Genomic DNA, 19,948 nt, shown 5'->3' with positions numbered 1-19,948 from the left:
TTTGGAAAAAACGAAGGAAAAAAAAAACCAAACCTGTTTCCATCAAGTCAATTCCAACTTATAGCGAACCTGTAGGTCAGAGTAGAATTGCCCCATAGGGTTTCCAAGGAGTGGCTGGTGGATTTTAACTGTCAACCTTTTGGTTAGCAGCTGAGCTCTTAAAACAATATTATGTGAAAACAATCTAGTTATAAATCAATATATATTATTATGCTATTTTTTGGAAATATTTTGCTCATGAACAATTTTACTTATTGAGATGATATACAAAATGCATACACTAAAATGTTAGTACGTAGTCACTTTTCTGAATAGTGAGGTGGTAGAGATTTTATTTATTTTATTTTAGTAGGTTGGTGCTTCCTAGATTTTCTTCATGGAACATATAATACTTTTGAATGAAAAAAAAAATTATGATGAATGGGATAAGGTTCCCAGCCAATATGCTTAGAAGTCCTTGTATATGACTATGAAGCATGGTTGGAAAACCTTTTGTTCATAGTAACCAAAGTCCTAAGTTACAGTAAATACCCTTTGAAATTAAATAATAGTGATCACTTTCTCAAGAGTATATGGTTACCTTAATAGGAAAGGTGCTGATGCTGGAATAATTCAAGGAGCCCTGGTAGCACAGTGGTTAAAGGCTCAGCTGCTAACTGGAAGGTCAGAGGTTCGAACCCACCAGCTGCTTCATGGGAGAAGATGTGCAGTCTGCTTCTGTAAAGATTTACAGCTTGGAAACCCTATGAGGCAGTTCTACTCTTTCCTACAGGGTCACTGTGAGTTGAAATCCAGTAGACAGCAGTGGGCTTTTGGGTTGGGTAGAATAAAGGTGCACCTGGTTTTATGTCAGTTTTCTCAAATAATATTCCAAAACCACCTGCATAAAAGATTATCTTGGATGATTGTTAAAAAATAAAATACTTTGAATGAAAATCTCTGAGGTTGAAGTCAGTAAATTTGCATGTGTATATAGCTCTCCAAGCGGTTCTTATTTACATAAAGCTTGAGGAATCATGCTCCTTCCTTAAAGATTTACAGCGTTGGAAGCCCTATGGGGCAGTTCTGCTCCATTCTGTAGGGTATCTATGAGTTAGAATTGACTCAATGACAATAGTTTTGTTTTTTGGTTGGGGTTAGACCAAAATGAAAAATATTTCATAATTTGTTCTATAAAAGTATCACAAATGATTCTTTAACTAGAAAACATGTTCATTCTTTCAAATATCATTCTATTTATGAAAAATTGATTTGCATACTTTTAAAGGGCCTCTTTGTTTAAATGATTCACACTCTTATGTCGTAGATTTGGGAACATTTGAGGACTCCTGCTCCTTTTCTCCATCATACGATGACTTTCTTTTCTGTATGCTGTGTACATAGATTTGTTTTTAAGCCAAATTTGTGATAAAGAGTGCTCCAGAAACCACACAGAAGTGCTTATGAGCCCATAGTAGGGTATAGAATAGAGATGAGCTGCTTACTTATATTTTGGGGGCAGAAGTTCATTTACAGGTTCTTGGGTGGTTCAAATGGTAAAGCTGTTGGCTACTAACCAAAAGGTAGTGATTTAAAGCCACCAGAGGCACCTCCAAAGAAAGGCCTGGTGATCTTCTTTCGAAAAGCCACAGCCATTAAAAACCCTATGCACAGTTCTATTCTGCAACACACGGGGTTGCAGTGAGTCAGAATCAACTTGACGCCAACTAGTTTGGTTTAGATCATTTACATTTTTCATATTCTGTGGTTTTGTCAGTTGTCAAGCCTGTCCGTTCCAGAGAGGAAGAAATACATGCCCTTTAACAAGTGCTTTGAAACAGGTGCCTAGTGGAATGATGATTCACGCCGGTCAAACTGTTTAATTATGAGTGTATCTTTTTCTCCCCCCTTATCAAATAGCATGTTACAAGTACCTTTTGCATCTTGCCTGCATCTTGCCTTTTGCATCTTAGCAAGTACTTTTAGGAAAGAGGTGCTTCCTAGCTTTTAAATGAATATTCTCCGTATTATGACTCCCTTTACTTTCTTTCTAATTTCAGACTTTGTTGATGGACCTGTACACCACAAGGCCTTACTGATTTCTGTGACTGTGTGTAGTTTGCTCTTGGTCTTTATCATTGTGTTCTGTTACTTCAGGTAAGTTTCTAACATGTAGATGTAGAGTCTTGAGTCTGAGGTATCTTCCTTATACGTCTTTATATATTCTACCTGCGTTTGCCCGGCGATGTTTTTCACCACAGCTTTCTTTAACCCAATTAGATTTTATATTTAATGGAAAACATCCGTTAACTATTGACAGATATTTACCCCAGTGAAGTTGTAAATGGATATGTATCTCATTTCTGCCTCAGACATTAAAACCACACAGATAAATTTCATCCCTAGGGAATTTAGGGTAGTTAGGGAATTGAAGGTGGTTGCCACTAAAGTTTGCTTCTAAGCAGAGTAACAGCTCTGTTGAACTTAACTCTAGTAATTCCTTATTTCCTGCGCTAAAAATTTCCCCCAGTATTGAAAGATTGTAAAGATAATTTGTAGATAAATTATTTTAAAAATCAGTTCAGTTATACATGACCATTGTGAAGTATGCTGGTTACAAATTATTTTTTGTCACCTAACAACGTATTTCCTAGTTTGTGAAATATTGAGGACCTTTTAAACTCATCCTTTGCTTTTCGAACAATTTAATACTCATTTATGTTTCTAATACTGCTCTTCAAATGGGTAGATTAGTTGATTCAAATAAGTTTATTTCTCATGGAAGATATTGCAATTATTGACAAAAAAGTTTAATTTTATTTCGTTATGTGTTATTTCCTTATATATTACCTTACAGGAGAGAGTTAACTTTAATGTCCTTTGTAAATAAAAAATTTGCATCTTTAATGGATTAAGAGCTTTAAAGGTAAAGATTTTAGGGAATGAATACTAGAATTGTATAAAAACACTAACAAAATGCAGTCCGCTTGGATATATGCGATTTAAAGGAATAGAAAAGACAAATTGTAGATGGTTGAGACTGAGTAAAAAGATGTAGTTCAGCTAAAAAATATAGGTTGGCAAAATAATGGTAATTTTTTTTTTTTTTTTGGAAACCATATCTGAGAGTAGCAAATATCTAAGCATGTAATCTTGTATTTCTGTGCTAAAATAAAATCTGCTATGATTACTATTTTATCTGCAGTGTTTTATACCTATCACTGCGTTCCACTGACTAAAATTATTTTCTTTTTTCCATCTTTAGGTATAAAAGACAAGAAACCAGACCCCGGTACAGCATTGGGCTAGAACAGGACGAGACATACATTCCTCCTGGAGAATCCTTGAGAGACTTAATTGAACAGTCGCAAAGCTCAGGAAGCGGATCAGGGCTCCCTCTGCTGGTAGGAGAAGAACATAGCTTGAATTTAAAGGAAATAGCCTCTGAAAGGAAACGTCAGGAAATACAAGGTGTCTTTTTACTGAAACAAACAGGGCACTGGACAGGGAAGAAGCTCCGTGCAGACAGTTGGACGTCAGATCTCAGATGCAAGGCTTTCTGATAACATTTTTACATATGAGGTTGGGGGAGTAGGGAGGTAAGGTGATTGTTTTTAATGTAAGTGTATGGGTACAATCCAGACCCTCAGCCATTCTGATAAAGAGCTGATTAAAAATCATTAAACATGGAACCATTTTCCCTCTGTTTTCGGTAAGGATTGCGTTACTGCACTTTGGCCTGGCTTTTGAAGTCAAAAGTATTAAAACCAACTGGGATCTGAGTGTTTCTGCAAAGGAAAAAGGCTGTATTTCAGCTGTGGGTTTATGTTTCAGGGTGAAGTCCTGGCTTTTCCATTTAGGAGAGGTTTAATTTTCTGACAGTCAAAACTGTCAGCCTTGAAAAATTATATGCCTAATTCAAGGCACTTGCTTTAATCAGAAAAGTGTTTGGTATGTTTATAGACCATGCCCCCCCGCTCCCCCCCCCAAAAAAAAATTATTGGGACGTAGAATGTAAACAGCATTTTTAATGAGAAATAAATATTTTCTTTAATAAACTCTTTAAGATTGATTTTCCTAATCTTTATTTTATGGTTCTGACTTTGTATATCTTATGTACTTGATTCCTTTGCTGACCTTTTATTTAGTACTAAAAGTAACATTTTTTAGACCAGGCAGAAAGCAATGTGTAATGAGTTATTATGAGCAAACTGATGCTACTTAAGAGTTTTTTTCTTTTTCTTTTTTAATTTTTGGTAAACATTCTTATTATCAAATTAATATGTAGCAAATACGATTATTGTATTTTAAAATCTCTATAGTATGGTACATTAAAAAAAAGAAAATTACACATAATAAAATCTCCTTTGATGTTAATGAATCAGATGCTCATGCTCTTAGAATTGAAACTAATTTCCGTGTTTCCCCCCTTCCAACCCATCTTTCTCATTTCTGCAGAGTTATGTCTCTAAAATCTTTGATGTTATTATGTAGGTGCTCTGGTTGCGCAGTGGTTAAATCACTCGGCTGCTAATCGAAAGGTTGGTAGCTTGAACCCATCAGCTGCTCCATGGGAGAAAGATGTGGCAGTCTGCTTCCTTAAAGATTTACAGCCTTGGAAACCATATGGGGCAGTTTTACTCTGTTCTATTGTGCTGTTATGAATTGCAATAGACCTGACGGCAATGGGTTTATCATGTTACTTCCATGGATAAAAGCATTCTCATACCCAATAATACTATGGCTTCTCTTTCTTCACTTGGCATGCATGGTGTGTAAACCCACACTGTCTGCCCAACCTCTCCTCCCACCTCTCCTTTACCTCCTTCTTGAGCTCTAGAATCACCCTGAAGTAATTGTTTCTTAAGTACAACTTATGTTTTTAAAGTCCATATCTTTGCCAGTGCAGTTTCTTTATGGAGTGTTCCTTTGACATATCCCTGAAGGCCTAGCTCACATTTTACTTCTGTGCTAACATCCCAGTTACCCCGACTGAGCCAGTCCCTTTTTCAGCTGTCATAACATTTTTTTTCCTAACAATTTCTGCATGTATAATTTAATGATGTTATTACATTGTTCAGGTTGTGCAACCATTCTCACCATCCTCTTCCAAATTATTCCACCACTATTACCACAAACCCAATGTACCCTAAGCAAAAACTCCCTCTTTCCCCCTTTCCCCCACTCCTGGTAACTACTACTAACTTTTGCTTATTTCATATAAATGAGATCATAACAATATTTGTCCTTTAGGGGCTGACTTGTTTTGCTTAGCATGTTTTCTAGGGTTCATCTATGTTGTAGCATGCATTAGGACTTTATTTCTCTTTATGGCTGAGTAATATTTCATTGTATGTGTATACCACATTTTGTTTATTCATTCATCTGATTATGGACATTTTGGTTATTTCCAGCTTTTGGCTATTGTGAATAGTGCTGCAGTGGATACTGGTGTGTATGTGCCTGTTCCCATTGCTGCTTTCAGGTCTCGTGGATGTATACCTAAGAGTGGAGTTGCCGGGTCATATGATGGGAGTCACTAAACTGTTTTCCACAGTGGCTATACCATTTTACATTCCCACCAGCAATGGATGAGGGTTCTTGTTTTTCCACAGCCTTGCCAACACCTAAAGTTCCCCTTCACCTCTTTTTTTTTTTTTTTAAATCATTGCTCTTCTAATGAGGGTGAGATGGTATCTCATTTGGTTTTGATTTGCATCTCCCTGGTGGCCCAGTGGTTAAGTGTTTGGCTGCTAACCAAAAGGTCAGCAGTTGGAATCTACCAGCCACTCCTTGGAAACCTTATGGGGGAGTCCTACTGTGTCCTGTAGGATCACTGTGAGTCAGAATCAACTTAGTGGCAATGGGTTTGGTTTTTGGTTAATGGCTAATGAAAAGGAGCCCTGGTGGCACAGTAGTTAAGTGCTTAGCTGCTAACCAAAAGGTTGGTAGTTTGAAGCCACCAGCTGCTTCACGGGAGAAACGTGGCAATCTGCTTCCGTAAGGATTTGCAGCCTTGGAAACCCTATGGGGCAGTTCTACTCAGTCCTGTAGGGTCACTATGAGTCAGAATCAACACAACGGCAATGGGTAATGGCTAATGACTTTGAGCATTTCATGAAAAATGTGCTGGTTGGCCATTTGAATATTTTCTGTGGTGAAATGGCTGTTCATATCCTTTGCCCATTTTTAAGCTATCATAACATTTTTCTGTTACTACTGAAATAGCATTTTAAATTTGTAATTGGGATTAGTATGTCTGTGTCTTTTGACCTGTTTAAGTTTAGGACATGATTTCTTTAAGGTTGGGACTACATTTTATTCAATTTGTATCCCCAGTCTTGCTGTCTGACCCATAGAGAGGATAATAATTGTTTTAAGAACTTCTAGCTCCTAGTTTTAATATCTTTGGAAAAGCTACCTTGTTTCTGTAATCTCGTTCTTGTTGTTGTTGTTAGCTGCCCTGATTCATGGCAACTCCACGCACAATGAAACGAAACACTCCTCAGTCCTGTGCTCTTCCCATGATCTGTTACTGGTTGGGCCATTGTGATCCATTGGGTTTTCCTTGGCTGATTTTTAGAAGTAGATCGCCGGGCCTTTCTTCCTAGTCCACCTTAGTCTGGAAGCTCCTCTGAAACCTGTTCAGCATCATAGCGACATACAAACCTCCACTAATGGCTGGGTGGTGGCTATGCCTGAAGTGCATTGGCCAGGAATCAAACCCTGGTCTCCCACATGGAGGGGGAGAGTTCTACCACTGAACCACCAGTACTTATTTCTATAGTCTAGATACAAAAAATATCATTTGGATCACATTATATAATGGGTGAAAATACAGATTTTCGAGTCAGATTACCTAGGTTCCACTCCTGGTCAGACACTTTTCTCAGACTTTTCAAAGATGATCTCATTTAATGCTCATAGTAACCCTGTGAGGTAGTACTAGAAGTATATCCCCATATTACACCCAGGGAACGTAGACCCAGAGAGATCAAGTAGCTAGTGCATGGAGAAGCCAGGATTGGAACTCAGGTGATCTGCTCCAGAATCTGTGCTTTAACAATTGTGATATGTGAACCAAGTGCTTGTGGGAAGGAAGACTCTATAAAACCCAGTGTGGTAGCTTTGGTAAAAAAAGAAAAAGATGGAATATTTCAGATTTCAGATCTGATTTTAAGATTTGATTTCTAAGATAAACAATGCAGAAGTGTGCAGTAGTCTCTCCATGTATTATTACATGAGCGAATATCTCACTTTAATATTTATTTATTTATTTTGTTAACACAAGAGCAACTTTATATATAAATGTATGCTTAAACCTAGTGTTTACCAAATGACTTTATATCTGTCCTTTAATTTTGGACTTTCTCATTTATAGTAGAATATCCATTTTTTTCCTTCCTCAAAAGAAAGGAATATTACACCATTCTAAGATAGTGATATGTTGGTGTATGTATCTGTAAACAAAAAAAAAAAAAAAAACAAAGCTATTGCTGTCAAGTCAATTTCTACTATAGTGACCCTGTGACAGAGTAGAACTGCTCCATAAGGTTTCCAAGGCTATAAATCTTTCAGCCACATCTTTCTCCCAAGGAGTGGCTAGTGGGTTTGAACCGCTGACCTTTCATTTACCAGCCAAGCACTTTAAACACTATGCCACCGGGGCTCCTGTATATGTGTATATACCTGTCTATATCTGATGTGCTGTATTTATTATCTATCTGTCCATCTATTCATCTATCATCTGATGCTATCATTTGTCTATCATCTCTGTCTGTCTGCCTGTCTGTCTACCTGTCTCCTACCTACCTACGAACCTACCTGCCTAAACTTACTAGCTCTCTGTTGAGTTGACTCGGACTCATTGCAACCACATGTGTGTCAGAGTAGAACTGTACTTCATAGGGATTTCAGTGGCTGATTTTTTAAAAATAGATCACCTGCCTTTTCTTCTGAGGTGCATCTGTATTGACTTCAACCTTCATCCTTTCAGTTAGCAGCCGAGTGTGCTAACCATTTGCACCACTCAGGGACTCCATATATATTAATATCAATACAGGAAATAACACATATACACACACACATGTATACACACATGTATGCACGCATACAGAGGAGAGAGAAATGGATGCCTAGCATGTTATTTAACATATAGTATGTATTCAATGAATAGTAACTATTTTACTACTGTTATTTATACCCTATTTATCTGACCTTATAAAGGAACAGAGTATGAAGTAAATTCTTAAATAATTAAAATTTAATCCTCTTAAAGAGAAATCTTTTGTGAAACCTTTCCAATTGTAATATTAACTCAGACTTATTAGGCAAACTATTTTAAATAGGATATTTCTATACGGGGGTGTGTGTGTGTGTGCAATTCAGGGACATATTAGAGGATATAGAGCCGTATTTACAGCTACGTGAATTAAGGCTGCATGTTTCCAGTGTCCAAATCTGGCCATGAAGCCCTGTGTTGTGCAGTGGTTGAGAGCTACGGCTGCTAAACAAAAGTTCAGCAGTTCAAATCTACCAGTCGCTCCTTGGAAACTCTGTGGGGTAGTTCTGCTCTGTCCTATAGGGTTGCTATGAGTCGGAATCGACTCGACGGCAACAGGATTTTTTTTTTTTTGTCTATAGATTTAAACATTAGAGACTATCAGATATCTGGCGACTAGATAAGCGGACATTTCTGAAATAGACGTTGTTGCTGTGGTTAGTTGCCATTGAATCCATTCTGACTCGTGACGACCATGCATGTTTAAAGGAGAACTGCTCCATACGGTTTTTAAGGCTGTTAGCTTTCAGAGGCAGATTGCTAGGCCCGTCTTCTCAGGCACCTCTGGGTGGGTTCAAACCGCTAGTAAGTCAAGTGCTTAACTGTTCATGCCATCCAGGGATGGAATAGAGATAACTCCTTATAAGTCCTTATACATTCAGTTATACCCAGTTTACATGAAATAATTCTTTTTATTTCCAGAGTTACAATTATAGTGATTGTATCTTTTAGGTGTTTTATATCTGCAATCAAATTTTCAAAAAATGGTTTCTAAGAATGTAATATAGAATGAAAGTTCACCTTACAGAAAGACCAGAAACATTTGTTAAATCAAATAAAAACTCAAATGAATCACATATTTGTAAATTTTTTCAAGTTACATTTTCAGACTCTTAGGTTCTATAATAAATCTCAAAGCACAAATGCACTTGTAATTTCTGAATATAATTTAGTTACCCTTCATCATTGAGATAAGTTATTCCTTTTGTGAACATTGCCAATTCTATCAGTATTTTTCATTAAATTATAAGATGATATATTATCATTAGAAAAGAAGCAAATGCAAAGCTGTTTATATTAGAAACATTCCATAAAATTACATGAGCAATGGTTTGCAACACGTATAAATTAAATACAATATTTATTTAATAAATGTGGGACACCTCCTTTCAAGTCTGTAATTTACCTCCTTGCGGATTTCACTTTCAACTTGTTGTCCTTGTTGGGTGCCATCAACTTGATTTTTCGACTCATAGCCACCCCATGTTAGAGAGTAGAACTGCCCCTTAGGGTTTTCTAGGCTGTAATATTTACAGGAACAGATCACCACATCTTCCTTCCACAGAGTTGCAGGGTAGGTTTGAACTGCTGACCTTTTGGTTAGCAGCTGAGTGCTTAACCGTTGCACCACCAGGGATGCTTTTTAAGTGCTTAAAAAAAACCAAACCCATTGCCACTGAGTCGATTCTGACTCATAGTGACCTAATAGGACAGAGCAGAACTGCCCCATAGGGTTTCCAAGGACTGGCTGGTGGATTTGAACCGCCAACTTTTTGGTTAGCAGCCACAATTTTTTTTTTTAATATTTTCCCATACAAAAATTTATACATACATTGTTATGTGACCCTAATTGCTCTCCCCAGACTGTGACAGCACACTCCTCCTTTCCACCCCTAATTCCCCATGTTCATTCAACCAGCTCCTAACCCTCTCTGCCTTCCCATCTCACCTTCGGAGAGAAGCTGCCCATTTATTCTCTTGTGTCTACTTGATCTAAGAGGCACACTCCTCACGAGTATCACTTTATGTCCCACAGTCCAGTCCCATCCCTGTCTGAAGAGTTGGCCTCTGAAATTGTTTTAGTTCTGGGCTGATAGAGAATCCAGGGGCCATGCTTTCTAGGGTTCCTCCAGTCTCAGTCAGACCATTAAGTCTGGTCTTACTAGAATTTGAGTTCTCCACCCCACCTTTCTCCTGCTTCATCCGAGACTCTATGTTGTGTTCCTTATCAGGGCAATGATTGGTGGTAGCTGGGTACCATTTAGTTCTTCTGGTCTCAGGCGATGAAGTCTCTGGTTTATGTGGCCCTTTCTGTCTCTTGGGCTACTACTTTCCTTGTGTCTTTGGTGTTCTTCATTCTCCTTTACTCCAGGTGGTTGGGACCAATTGATACATCTTAGATGGCCACTTGCAAGCTTTTAAGACGCCAGATGCCACTTACCAAAGTAGGATGCAGAACATTTCTTAATAAGCTTTATTATGCCAGTTGACCTAGATGTCCCCTGAAAGCATGGTTCCCAGACCCCTACCCCTGCTACTCTGTCCCTCAAAGTGTTTGATTGTATTCAGGAAACTTCTTAGCTTTGGTTTAGTCCAGTTGTGCTGACTCCCCCTATAGTGTGTGCTGTCCTTCCCTTCACCTGAGATAATTCTTATCGACCATCTAGTTAGTAAATAACCCTCACCCTCCCTCCCCACCCTCGTAACCATCAAAGAATGTTTTCCTCTGTGTTTAAACCTTTTCTTCAGTTCTTATAATAGTGGTCTTATACAATATTTGTCCTTCTGTGACTGACTAAATTCACTCAGCATAATGACCTCCAGCTTCCTCCGTGTTATGTTTCTCGGCTTCATTGTTGTTCTTTATCGTTGCGTAGTATTCCATTGTGTGGATATACCATAACTTGTTTATCCATTCATCCACTGACAGGCACCTAGGTTGTTTCGATCTTTTTGCTGTTGTGAACAGTGCTGCAGTGAGCATTGGTGTGCATGTATCTATTTGTATGATGGCTCTCTTTTCTCTAGGGTATATTCCAAGGAGCAGGATAGCTGGATCGTATGGTACTTTTATTTCTAGCTTTTTAAGGAAGCGCCAAATCGATTTCAAAGTGGTTGTACCATTTTACATTCTACCAACAGTGTATAAGTGTTCCAGTCTCTCCACAACCTCTCCAGCATTTATTGTTTTGTGTTTTTTGGATTAAGGCTAGCCTTGTTGGGGTGAGACGATATGTCATTGTAGTTTTGATCTGCATTTCTCTAATGGCTAATGATCGTGAGCATTTCTTCATGTGCCTGTTAGTTGCCTGAATGTCTTTTTTAATTGGGTTATTTGTCTTTTTGTTGTTGAGGTTTTGCAGTATCTTGTAGATTTTAGAGATTAGGTGCTGATCGGATTTGTTGTAGCCAAATTTTTTTTCCCAGTCTAGCAGCCACACTCTTAACCACTGCACCACCAGGGCTCCTTTAACTGCTTAGTTGATGCTCATTTATTATATATTTTTTTAAATTGTTTATCAGCTCAACTGGCACTGAAATTACCCTGATTTCTTCATTTAGATTTATAATTGCAGTACCCATGGAACTCAGGCAAAACAAAAAAAAAATTAAAAACAAAAAACCTTTCAGTTTACTTGATGCAAAGCATGTATCTACAAAGTGTGCATTCCAGTTTTCTGATCAGCTCTTTTAATAGTGAGATTATTACTATGCTCTGTGGGTATCTTCTCATTTATGTCCATTGTCACATATGCTGAGTCCTTTCAGTCACAGAGCCAATGACATCAGTGCTTTTAAAATATTTTATTGTAAGTGCAGATGGGATGAAGATCATGTATCAAGAGACTTTTAATATTAGGGAGACAGTGAAGCGGGTGGAGAGGAGTTAATATTTGTTAATGCATTGCTAAGCACTGCTGAACAGTTTATATCTAAAATAATTCTTAAAAGAACTCTGAAAGTTACATATTATTGTGTAATTTTAAGAAGTACTCAAGACTGAGCGATATTAGGGAACTTAGTGAAACCTAGTCAGAGATTGTTGCTGTTGTGTGCCATCGAGTCGATTCCAACTCACAGCAACCTTATATGACAGAGTCAGAGGTAGAAACAGGACGTAAACCAAGATTTGCCTAGCTTTAACTGTATGCTTTTCTCTCTACAACAATGCATTGCTCCACAAAGTACATAAATTCGATAACATAAGTACATATGACGAAAGGAGTTCTGAGACAGAATAAGAAGACCATATACCAACGTGTGCATAGACCAGAAGCTGACAGACTACAGCCCGTGAGCCAAATTTAATGTGCTGCCTACATTTGTAAATAAAATTTTATTGGAACACAAACCAGCCAGCCACCTAGTTACCGTCAAGTCAATTCCAACTCATGGTGACCCCAAGTGTGCCAGAGTAGAACTGTGTGCCATAGGGTTTTCAATGGCTAATTTTTCAGAAGTAGATTGCCAGGCCTTTCTTCCAAGGTGCCTCTGGGTGGACTTGAACCTCCGGACTTTCAGTTAGCAGCCAAGTGCATTAACTTTTTGCACTACCCGGGAACACAGCCAAACCCATTTGATTTCAGATTGTCTATGGTGCTTACGTGCTACACACTAGAGTTCAGTTACCATAGAGACTGAATGGCCCATGGATACTAAAATATTAACTCTCTGGTCTCTTACAGAAAAAGTTTGCTGAACCCTGATGTAGATTATAAATTAAAATTCAGTGTATATTTAGGAAAGTAACAATTTTCTGTGACAGAAAAGAGTAAAGCTTATTTAAAATAGAGTATATTAGGAGAGAGTAGTTCTTGTGTAGTCATTTCTAATTTAATAAATACACTAAGATTTTCTGAAGAGATTGGAATTTCAGTAACATTGCTAATTAAGGAAGAGAGGTAACTTTCATACAGTGGAAAAGCTGATAAGAAGCTGACGTATGGTGAAGGAAGGAGGGATGATGATGACAGTGTGCTTCTGGGGACCTAGTGATGAAATCAAGGAGAGCGTCATTCTTGCCCCTCAAGACAGGTTGTGATCAGATACTTTTGCCTTGCTCATTTGAAGGCAGAACTCACCCTGAACTGAAAGCCTCCACTGATAGTAGCTTTTCTGCGTTCTGCTGATGTCTTTAATATCTGCTGTGTCTAGCACTGGAGCTCTGGTGGTGCAGTGGTTAAGAGCTCGGCTGCTAACCAAAAGGTCAGCCGTTTGAATCTACCAGCCGTTCCTTGGAAACCTTATGGGGCAGTTCTGCTCTGTCTTACAGGGTCGCTGTGAGTTGGAATTGACTCTTCAGCAGTGGGTTTGGGTTACAGTTGTCTGGCATTGCTTACCTAGTTTTATTCCCAATGTTGTTTATTTCCACCTTTTTTTGCCCTTGATGATCCCTCCCAGTTTTCTCATTTTATTAGTTTTCAAAAATCAATCTTCTGTAGATCTAGTTCATTAATTTTGCCTCTTAAACTTAATTCTTTCTGCTTTCAGTTGACTTTATTTTTCTTAATTCTTTAATTGAATGCTTAGCTCAGTAATTTCCAGGTTTTTTTCCCTCAAAATATAAGTATTAAAGACTATAAATTTCCTTTTAAATCCTAACTCATTCTGCTTCCCACAAGTTTTGTTACATATATATTCCTTACCATCACTGAATATTAAAAAAAATTCTTTGACCTAGAAGATAATTTAGAAGTCGTTTTAATTTTAAGAAGTATGGTGTTTTTATCCTGTTTGTTTCTAACTTAATGTTTTGTGATTAGAGAAGATGGTCTGTAGGACAGTTACTCTTTGACATGGTCAAGACTCTTTATGACAATATTTGATAGATTTTTATAAATGATTTTTGTCTGCTTAAAAAAAAACCAAACCCATTGCTTTCGAGACAATTCCAACTCATAGTGACCCTATAGGACAGAGTAGAACTGCCACATAGAGATGTCAAGAACGCCTGGTGGATTCTAACTGCCGACCTTTTGGTCAGCGGCCATAGCTCTTAACCACTGTACCACCAGGGTTTTCTTTGTCTGCTTAAGAAGGTGTTTATCCTATATTGGTTTATGTCCTTTTAATCAAGTTTTTTAAAAATTGTACTGTTCATATATTGATTAATTTTTTCTGGTTGTTCAACCAAAAGCTGAAAGAAATAAATTGAAATTTTCTATCATTTCTCACTATAATTCTAAATTTTTTGATATGTGAGTTTGAAGCTATTTCATTAGGTGCATGTAAGTTTAAAATAGACATATCTTCCAAAAAGAAGTGTATTTTTGAACGTTATGTAGTTTTTCTCTTTATCACAAGTAGTGTTTTTTATCTTGATTGTATTTTTTCATGTATTAATATTAATTTTTACACTTTCCTTGTATTACTGTTTCCCTGGTATATTTTAGAAACCCTGGTGGCATAGTGGTTAAGAGCTATGACTGCTAACCAAAAGGTCTGCAGTTCGAATCCACCAGGTGCTCCTTGGAAACCCTATGGAGCAGTTCTGCTCTGTCCTCTAGAGTCGTTATGAGTCAGAACTGACTTGATGGCAGTGGGTTTTTGGGTTTTTGGTATATTTTCTCCCATCTTATTTTCAGTCTTTCTGATTCTTATGTTTTAGGCGTGGGTCATAAAAAGTATGTGACTGGATTTAATTTTAAATTTTTATCCAATCTGACAGTCTCTGTCATTTAATTGACAAGGTGCATCCATTTTATTTTTTGAGAATATTGATATATTGAGGTTTGTTTCTAAATCTATATTCTATTTTTCTGGCATTTCTCCTTTTTTTTCTCCTTTTTTAACTTTTTTGGGGGGATTGAATTTTTTTTTTTTTTTTAATTCCATTTTGTCTTTCTTCTGATCTGGTTGTTTTTAGTTGTTATACTTGAAATTTAATGTGCTTATTCTTATCTTTAAATCTGAACCCATTTTAAACCCTGCCTGAAGTATACAAGGTCCTTAAAACATCGTATCTCAAATCACCAACTACCAAATTTATGCTTTTATTCTTTTAGGTCTCTGTTTTTTTTTGAACTTCTGTAAGTTAGACATATTATTATTATACAGAGACAGTGTTTATTTAGATTTACCTATATGTTTATCAGTTTGCTACTTTGCCTTATATCTCACTTCATTTTGGGGTCATTTTCTTTATTGAAATACATACTACACTTGGTGCGATGGTTAAGAGTTCAGCTGCTAACCAAAAGTTGGTGGTTTGAATCCACAAGCCGCTGCTTGGGAACCCTGTGGGCAGTTCTACTACATACTATAGGTTCGCTACGAGTCAGAATCGACTAGTCGGCAGCGGGTGTTTTTTTAAGCTGATGATAAACTTGCTTTGTTTTGTTATCTAAAACATTTTTATTATTTATTCTCATTCTTGAAACATATGTTTATATGTACATAGTTCTGGGGTGACTTTTATTTTAGATTTAGTACTGTGGAGATATTATTTGTTTTCTGGTTTGTGTGTTGTTCATGAAAAGAATGGTGTTGATCTAACTGTTCCTTACTAGGAATCTGTCTTTTCTCTCTACTTTCAATCCTCTTTTACTTTGAGTTCTGTAGTTTCACTGCATATCTCTAAATATTAATGAGTTTTTATTAATCTTGCTTGGATTATATAGTGCTTTCTGTTTCTGATAGTTCTGAAAATTCATAGCTATTTCCTCTTCAAATATCATTCCTCCTCTTCTGCCTGAGAGTCCCATTTTAACTTTTATGTCACTTAACTCTCAGATGTCCTCTTTCTTTCTCTACGGCACTTTCTTAAGAACTCTCTTCCAGCTCATTACCTTTCTCTCCTGCTCTAATCTTATGTTTTTCCCTCCCACTTTACATTTTTGATTGTGATAATTAGCTATTATACTTCCAAAAATGTAATTTTCATTTATCTCGTGAACTTTTTTTTATTTCATCTTCTATTTCTTTACACATTTTATGTAGCATTACTAGACATTGTATTTGAAAATTCCAGTATCTGTAATCTAATGGGGTTAAATCTGCTGTGGTTATTTCTGCTGACTCTCACGGTGGCTGTTACCTTTTGTTTTAAGGAATTTATTCCGTGGAATCTTCTCTCCCTCTCTTCCGTGGAATCTTCTCTCCCTCTCTTCCATGGAATCTTCTCTCCCTCTCTTCCTTCCTTCTTTCCCTTCTTCTCTCTTTTCTTTCTGTCTTTCCTGCCTTCCTTCTTTCTCTCTCCTTCCTTCCTTCTCTTCCTCCCCCTTCCTTTATCCCTTCACTCTTCACTCTGTCGCTCCCTCCCTTTCTTCATCCCTTACTTCCTCCCTCCCCTTTTTTAATTTCCTAATGAAGCCAACAATGAGTTACACTTTTGTTCTGTAATATTTTATCCATGATCAAATTGTATGGTAGCAAGAGTTTGTTTAGGGTATCTAGTATACCACCATAATGGTAGAAGTGAAAAGTATTGTAAATGATTTCTTCCTAAGACAGCTTATATTTGTCTTTGCTGGGAGCCATAGTATGCTACCAACCTAGGGCAAATTTAGTACTGGCTTAATGCTGAAGCCCTAGGTTCAGTTTCTCGACCCTGTAAGGGGGTCAGAGTTTAGGCTCTGGATCCCAGTGCTGGTAATACTCTTTGCCCAGACAGCAACCTTGGCTTATGTATATGCATAATGCTCTTCATTCTCCACTCTGGTCTTAACTCTTTCCTCCTTCCCTCTTTTTCTCTCTCCCTTCTTTCTACCCTCCCTCCCTCCTTTCTTTTCTCCCTCCCTGCTTGAAGATTTCTTTATTTCCTTGTGAGCCCAACAATGCATTATTGTTTTGTTTTATTTTATTTGTGATCAAGTTGTATGGTGGCAAGAATTTCTTCACATTTCTTCACAGTATCTAGCATCCCACTGTAGTGGTAGAAATGAAAAGTAGTATTCCATTCAGATTCTTTCCCAGTGAAAGTGTTAATAGGTAGAATAAACTATTGAATAATTTGGAAGCAATATTTTGAATATTCAGAAGACAGAATCAATCTCAAATATGTTTAAAAGGAGGCATCATAAGTTAATAGAGATATACAAATAGCTTGTCTATATAAAGACAAGCTACTGCCTAAATATATTTTGCATGCAGTATTTGTTTCTTTTCTGGAGAAAAAAAGATTAAACAAGTCTATAGTGCTGTGAATACACTAACAGTGTGTTTTGGGATTTAACAGGTCCAAAGGACTATAGCTAAGCAGATTCAGATGGTAAAACAGATTGGAAAAGGTCGCTATGGGGAAGTTTGGATGGGGAAGTGGCGTGGCGAAAAGGTAGCTGTGAAAGTGTTCTTCACCACAGAGGAAGCCAGCTGGTTCAGAGAGACAGAAATATATCAGACAGTGTTGATGAGGCATGAAAATATTTTGGGTGAGTACAAATCTGTATAGCAGTGTTCAGGGTTTCCTAGCTTTCCTGTTTTTCTATTAACATCTGCATATTAACTCATCTGTCTAGACCACTTACGAAATATAGAGACATTTTCTGCTTGGCATGGGCCCAAGAACACCACATGCTTCTAATGGGAGACCTCACAGACGGAATGGCTAAGGCATTTCTATGAATGAGTGTTGGGCTGGAAATGGGATACTCTAAAATATTTTTTTCTTCAGAGACAGGAAGTGCAAGTGTAATGCCATAATTTCTTAGAGTTTCTTAGGAAGGAGCAGATTTTTGTTTAAATGTCGTGAAAAGTTATGGAAATTTTATGAGTAGGGTTTATTTTTATCAAGAGTTCATATAGAGAATCAATTTACATTTTGTTTTGTCAAGTTAATGATCTAGCTGTATCATTTAAGTGGAAAGAGTGTAAGCTAATAAGTGTGTGTGGTGGTGGTGGGGTTATGCCTTAACTCTTTCAAGTCCCTGTTTTGTAAGCAGTATCTTATGTATAACTATAATACCATGAAATATTCACTATTACCTTAAAGTAATTTGGAAACCCTGGTGGCTTAGTGGTTAAGTGCTACGGCTGCTATCCAAGAGGTCGGCAGTTCAAATCCACCAGGTGCTCCTTGGAAACCCTATGAGGCAGTTCTACTCTGTCCTGTAGGGTCACTATGAGTTGGAATTGAATAGATGGCAATGGGTTTTATGAGTAAAGTAATTTAAATATTAACCACTGATTAGAAAGGCGATCTTGTTTTCAGATGCAAACTCTTTTATTTTTTCTCTACTCCCACAATTTTAAATGACTTTGTTTGGTATTGGTAATTTAATACCGATTGTCATAGGCATAATCGGAAAATTTAACGAGATGCTAAGTAAAAGATAGCCCTGGTGGCACAGTGGTTAAGAGCTCGGCTGCTAATGAAAAGGTTGGCGATTTGAATCCATCTGCCGCTCCTTGGAAACCGTATGGGGCAGTTCTACTCTGTCCTATAGGGTGACTATGAGTCGGAATCTACTCGATGGCAATGGGTTTAGTTGGTTGTTTGTTTTTTTCTTATTGGTTTATGACAAAGAATAAGTAAGGAGCCCTGGTGGTGCAGTGATTAAGCACTCTGCTGATAACTAAAAGAGCGGCAGCTCGAACCCACCAGCGGCTCCACGGGAGAAAAGTCCTGTCCATCTACTCCCATAAAGATTACAGCTTAGGAAACCCTATGGGGCAGTTCTGCTCTGTCACATAGGGTCGGATATGACAAAGAATGATGTTTGAGAATATGAATTATTCTTAATACTATTGAGAAGGCACTTCTAAACCTTTTTGTCCTTTTTCCTTTTAGGGTTCATTGCTGCAGATATCAAAGGGACAGGGTCTTGGACGCAACTGTACCTAATCACAGATTATCATGAAAATGGGTCTCTCTATGATTATCTGAAGTCCACCACCCTAGATACTAAATCAATGCTGAAATTAGCCTATTCTTCTGTAAGTGGCTTATGTCACTTACATACGGAAATCTTTAGTACTCAAGGCAAACCAGCTATTGCCCATCGAGATCTGAAAAGTAAGAACATCCTGGTGAAGAAAAATGGAACTTGCTGTATAGCTGACCTCGGCCTGGCTGTTAAATTTATTAGGTTAGTACCAAGCTGATCAAGTACACTTTTTATATTTCGTTTCTATCACTTTTTATAGATTGTACATTTTGCAGTTCATTGCTTCTAGGATATTTAGTAGATGAGGAATTTTATTAATTTCAACTTTTCTTTGAATGAAAATGAAAAAATGTTTTAGTTGTTGCAACATAAAGTTTGCAAGTTAATTCTGTTGATTTTATGTTTGTCAATAACCTGGCTCAGAGATAGTATTCACTAGGTTGCAGCTGTCGTGGTAATAGAGATAGCTAATGCCTGGGAATATGTGGTCAGAATTCTGCATAGCATTTGTAAATTGTAAAAGGTATCAAGGAGGAAGCTACATACTCTGTAGTGATAAAGGCAATGGTTGTATAGGACACAGGAGCAATAATTTGCTTAGGTGTTATATGAAAAATGTGAGAAACTAATAAAACACAACCAGTATTCAGCACTCTTTTGCTGTACCTTAAACAGTGACTATAACAGTTGGATACATAAATCAGACCATGGCATAAAACAGTGGTTTTCTGACCCCTGGGAGTTACATCAGTGGTTTCTGCAAAATGGAGACAAGGGGATGCCCAGAAGTTGAGGCTCTATTTCTCTTACCTCCATTTTAATTAGAGCAGCTCCACTTCTGTTCAGCAGATGATTTCATTAGAAGAAATGGTTCCTCTGCTTTAAAAACAAAGCAAACCAACAAAATGAGTTTACAAGCCACTAGTACGGAGGGATCGTCAAATGACAACCTTTGTAAGAACTCATTGTAGTCTTGGCCTTTATTAAATTGTGGGGCCCTCTTGTGAACGTTTTTCCAAAGAATCTGTAGAATGTGGAGAAGGGCATGAAGGAAGAGTTATGGAGATGATTAAACGTTTGAAAA

At 37.4% G+C, this 19,948-nt stretch overlaps 1 protein-coding gene across 3 annotated transcripts in view; it reads left to right on the top strand.

The window, feature by feature from the left end:
- BMPR1B (bone morphogenetic protein receptor type 1B) overlaps window positions 1-19,948 on the top strand; it is a 216,741-nt gene that overhangs the window by 177,728 nt on the left and 19,065 nt on the right. For all 3 annotated transcript variants that reach the window (XM_012558628.1, XM_004387006.1, XM_004387007.1), the window contains 4 exons: window positions 2,040-2,136; window positions 3,245-3,383; window positions 17,217-17,409; window positions 18,768-19,065. In XM_012558628.1, the coding sequence (XP_012414082.1) occupies window positions 2,040-2,136; window positions 3,245-3,383; window positions 17,217-17,409; window positions 18,768-19,065 (727 nt within the window). The remainder of the gene's footprint in view (window positions 1-2,039; window positions 2,137-3,244; window positions 3,384-17,216; window positions 17,410-18,767; window positions 19,066-19,948) is intronic.

This window comes from Trichechus manatus, unplaced genomic scaffold, assembly GCF_000243295.1.
Source record: "Trichechus manatus latirostris isolate Lorelei unplaced genomic scaffold, TriManLat1.0 scaffold00178, whole genome shotgun sequence".
Taxonomy (NCBI): Eukaryota; Metazoa; Chordata; class Mammalia; order Sirenia; family Trichechidae; genus Trichechus; species Trichechus manatus.
Note: the sequence above shows the minus strand (reverse complement) of the source record. Positions and strands in the feature narration are given on the sequence as shown.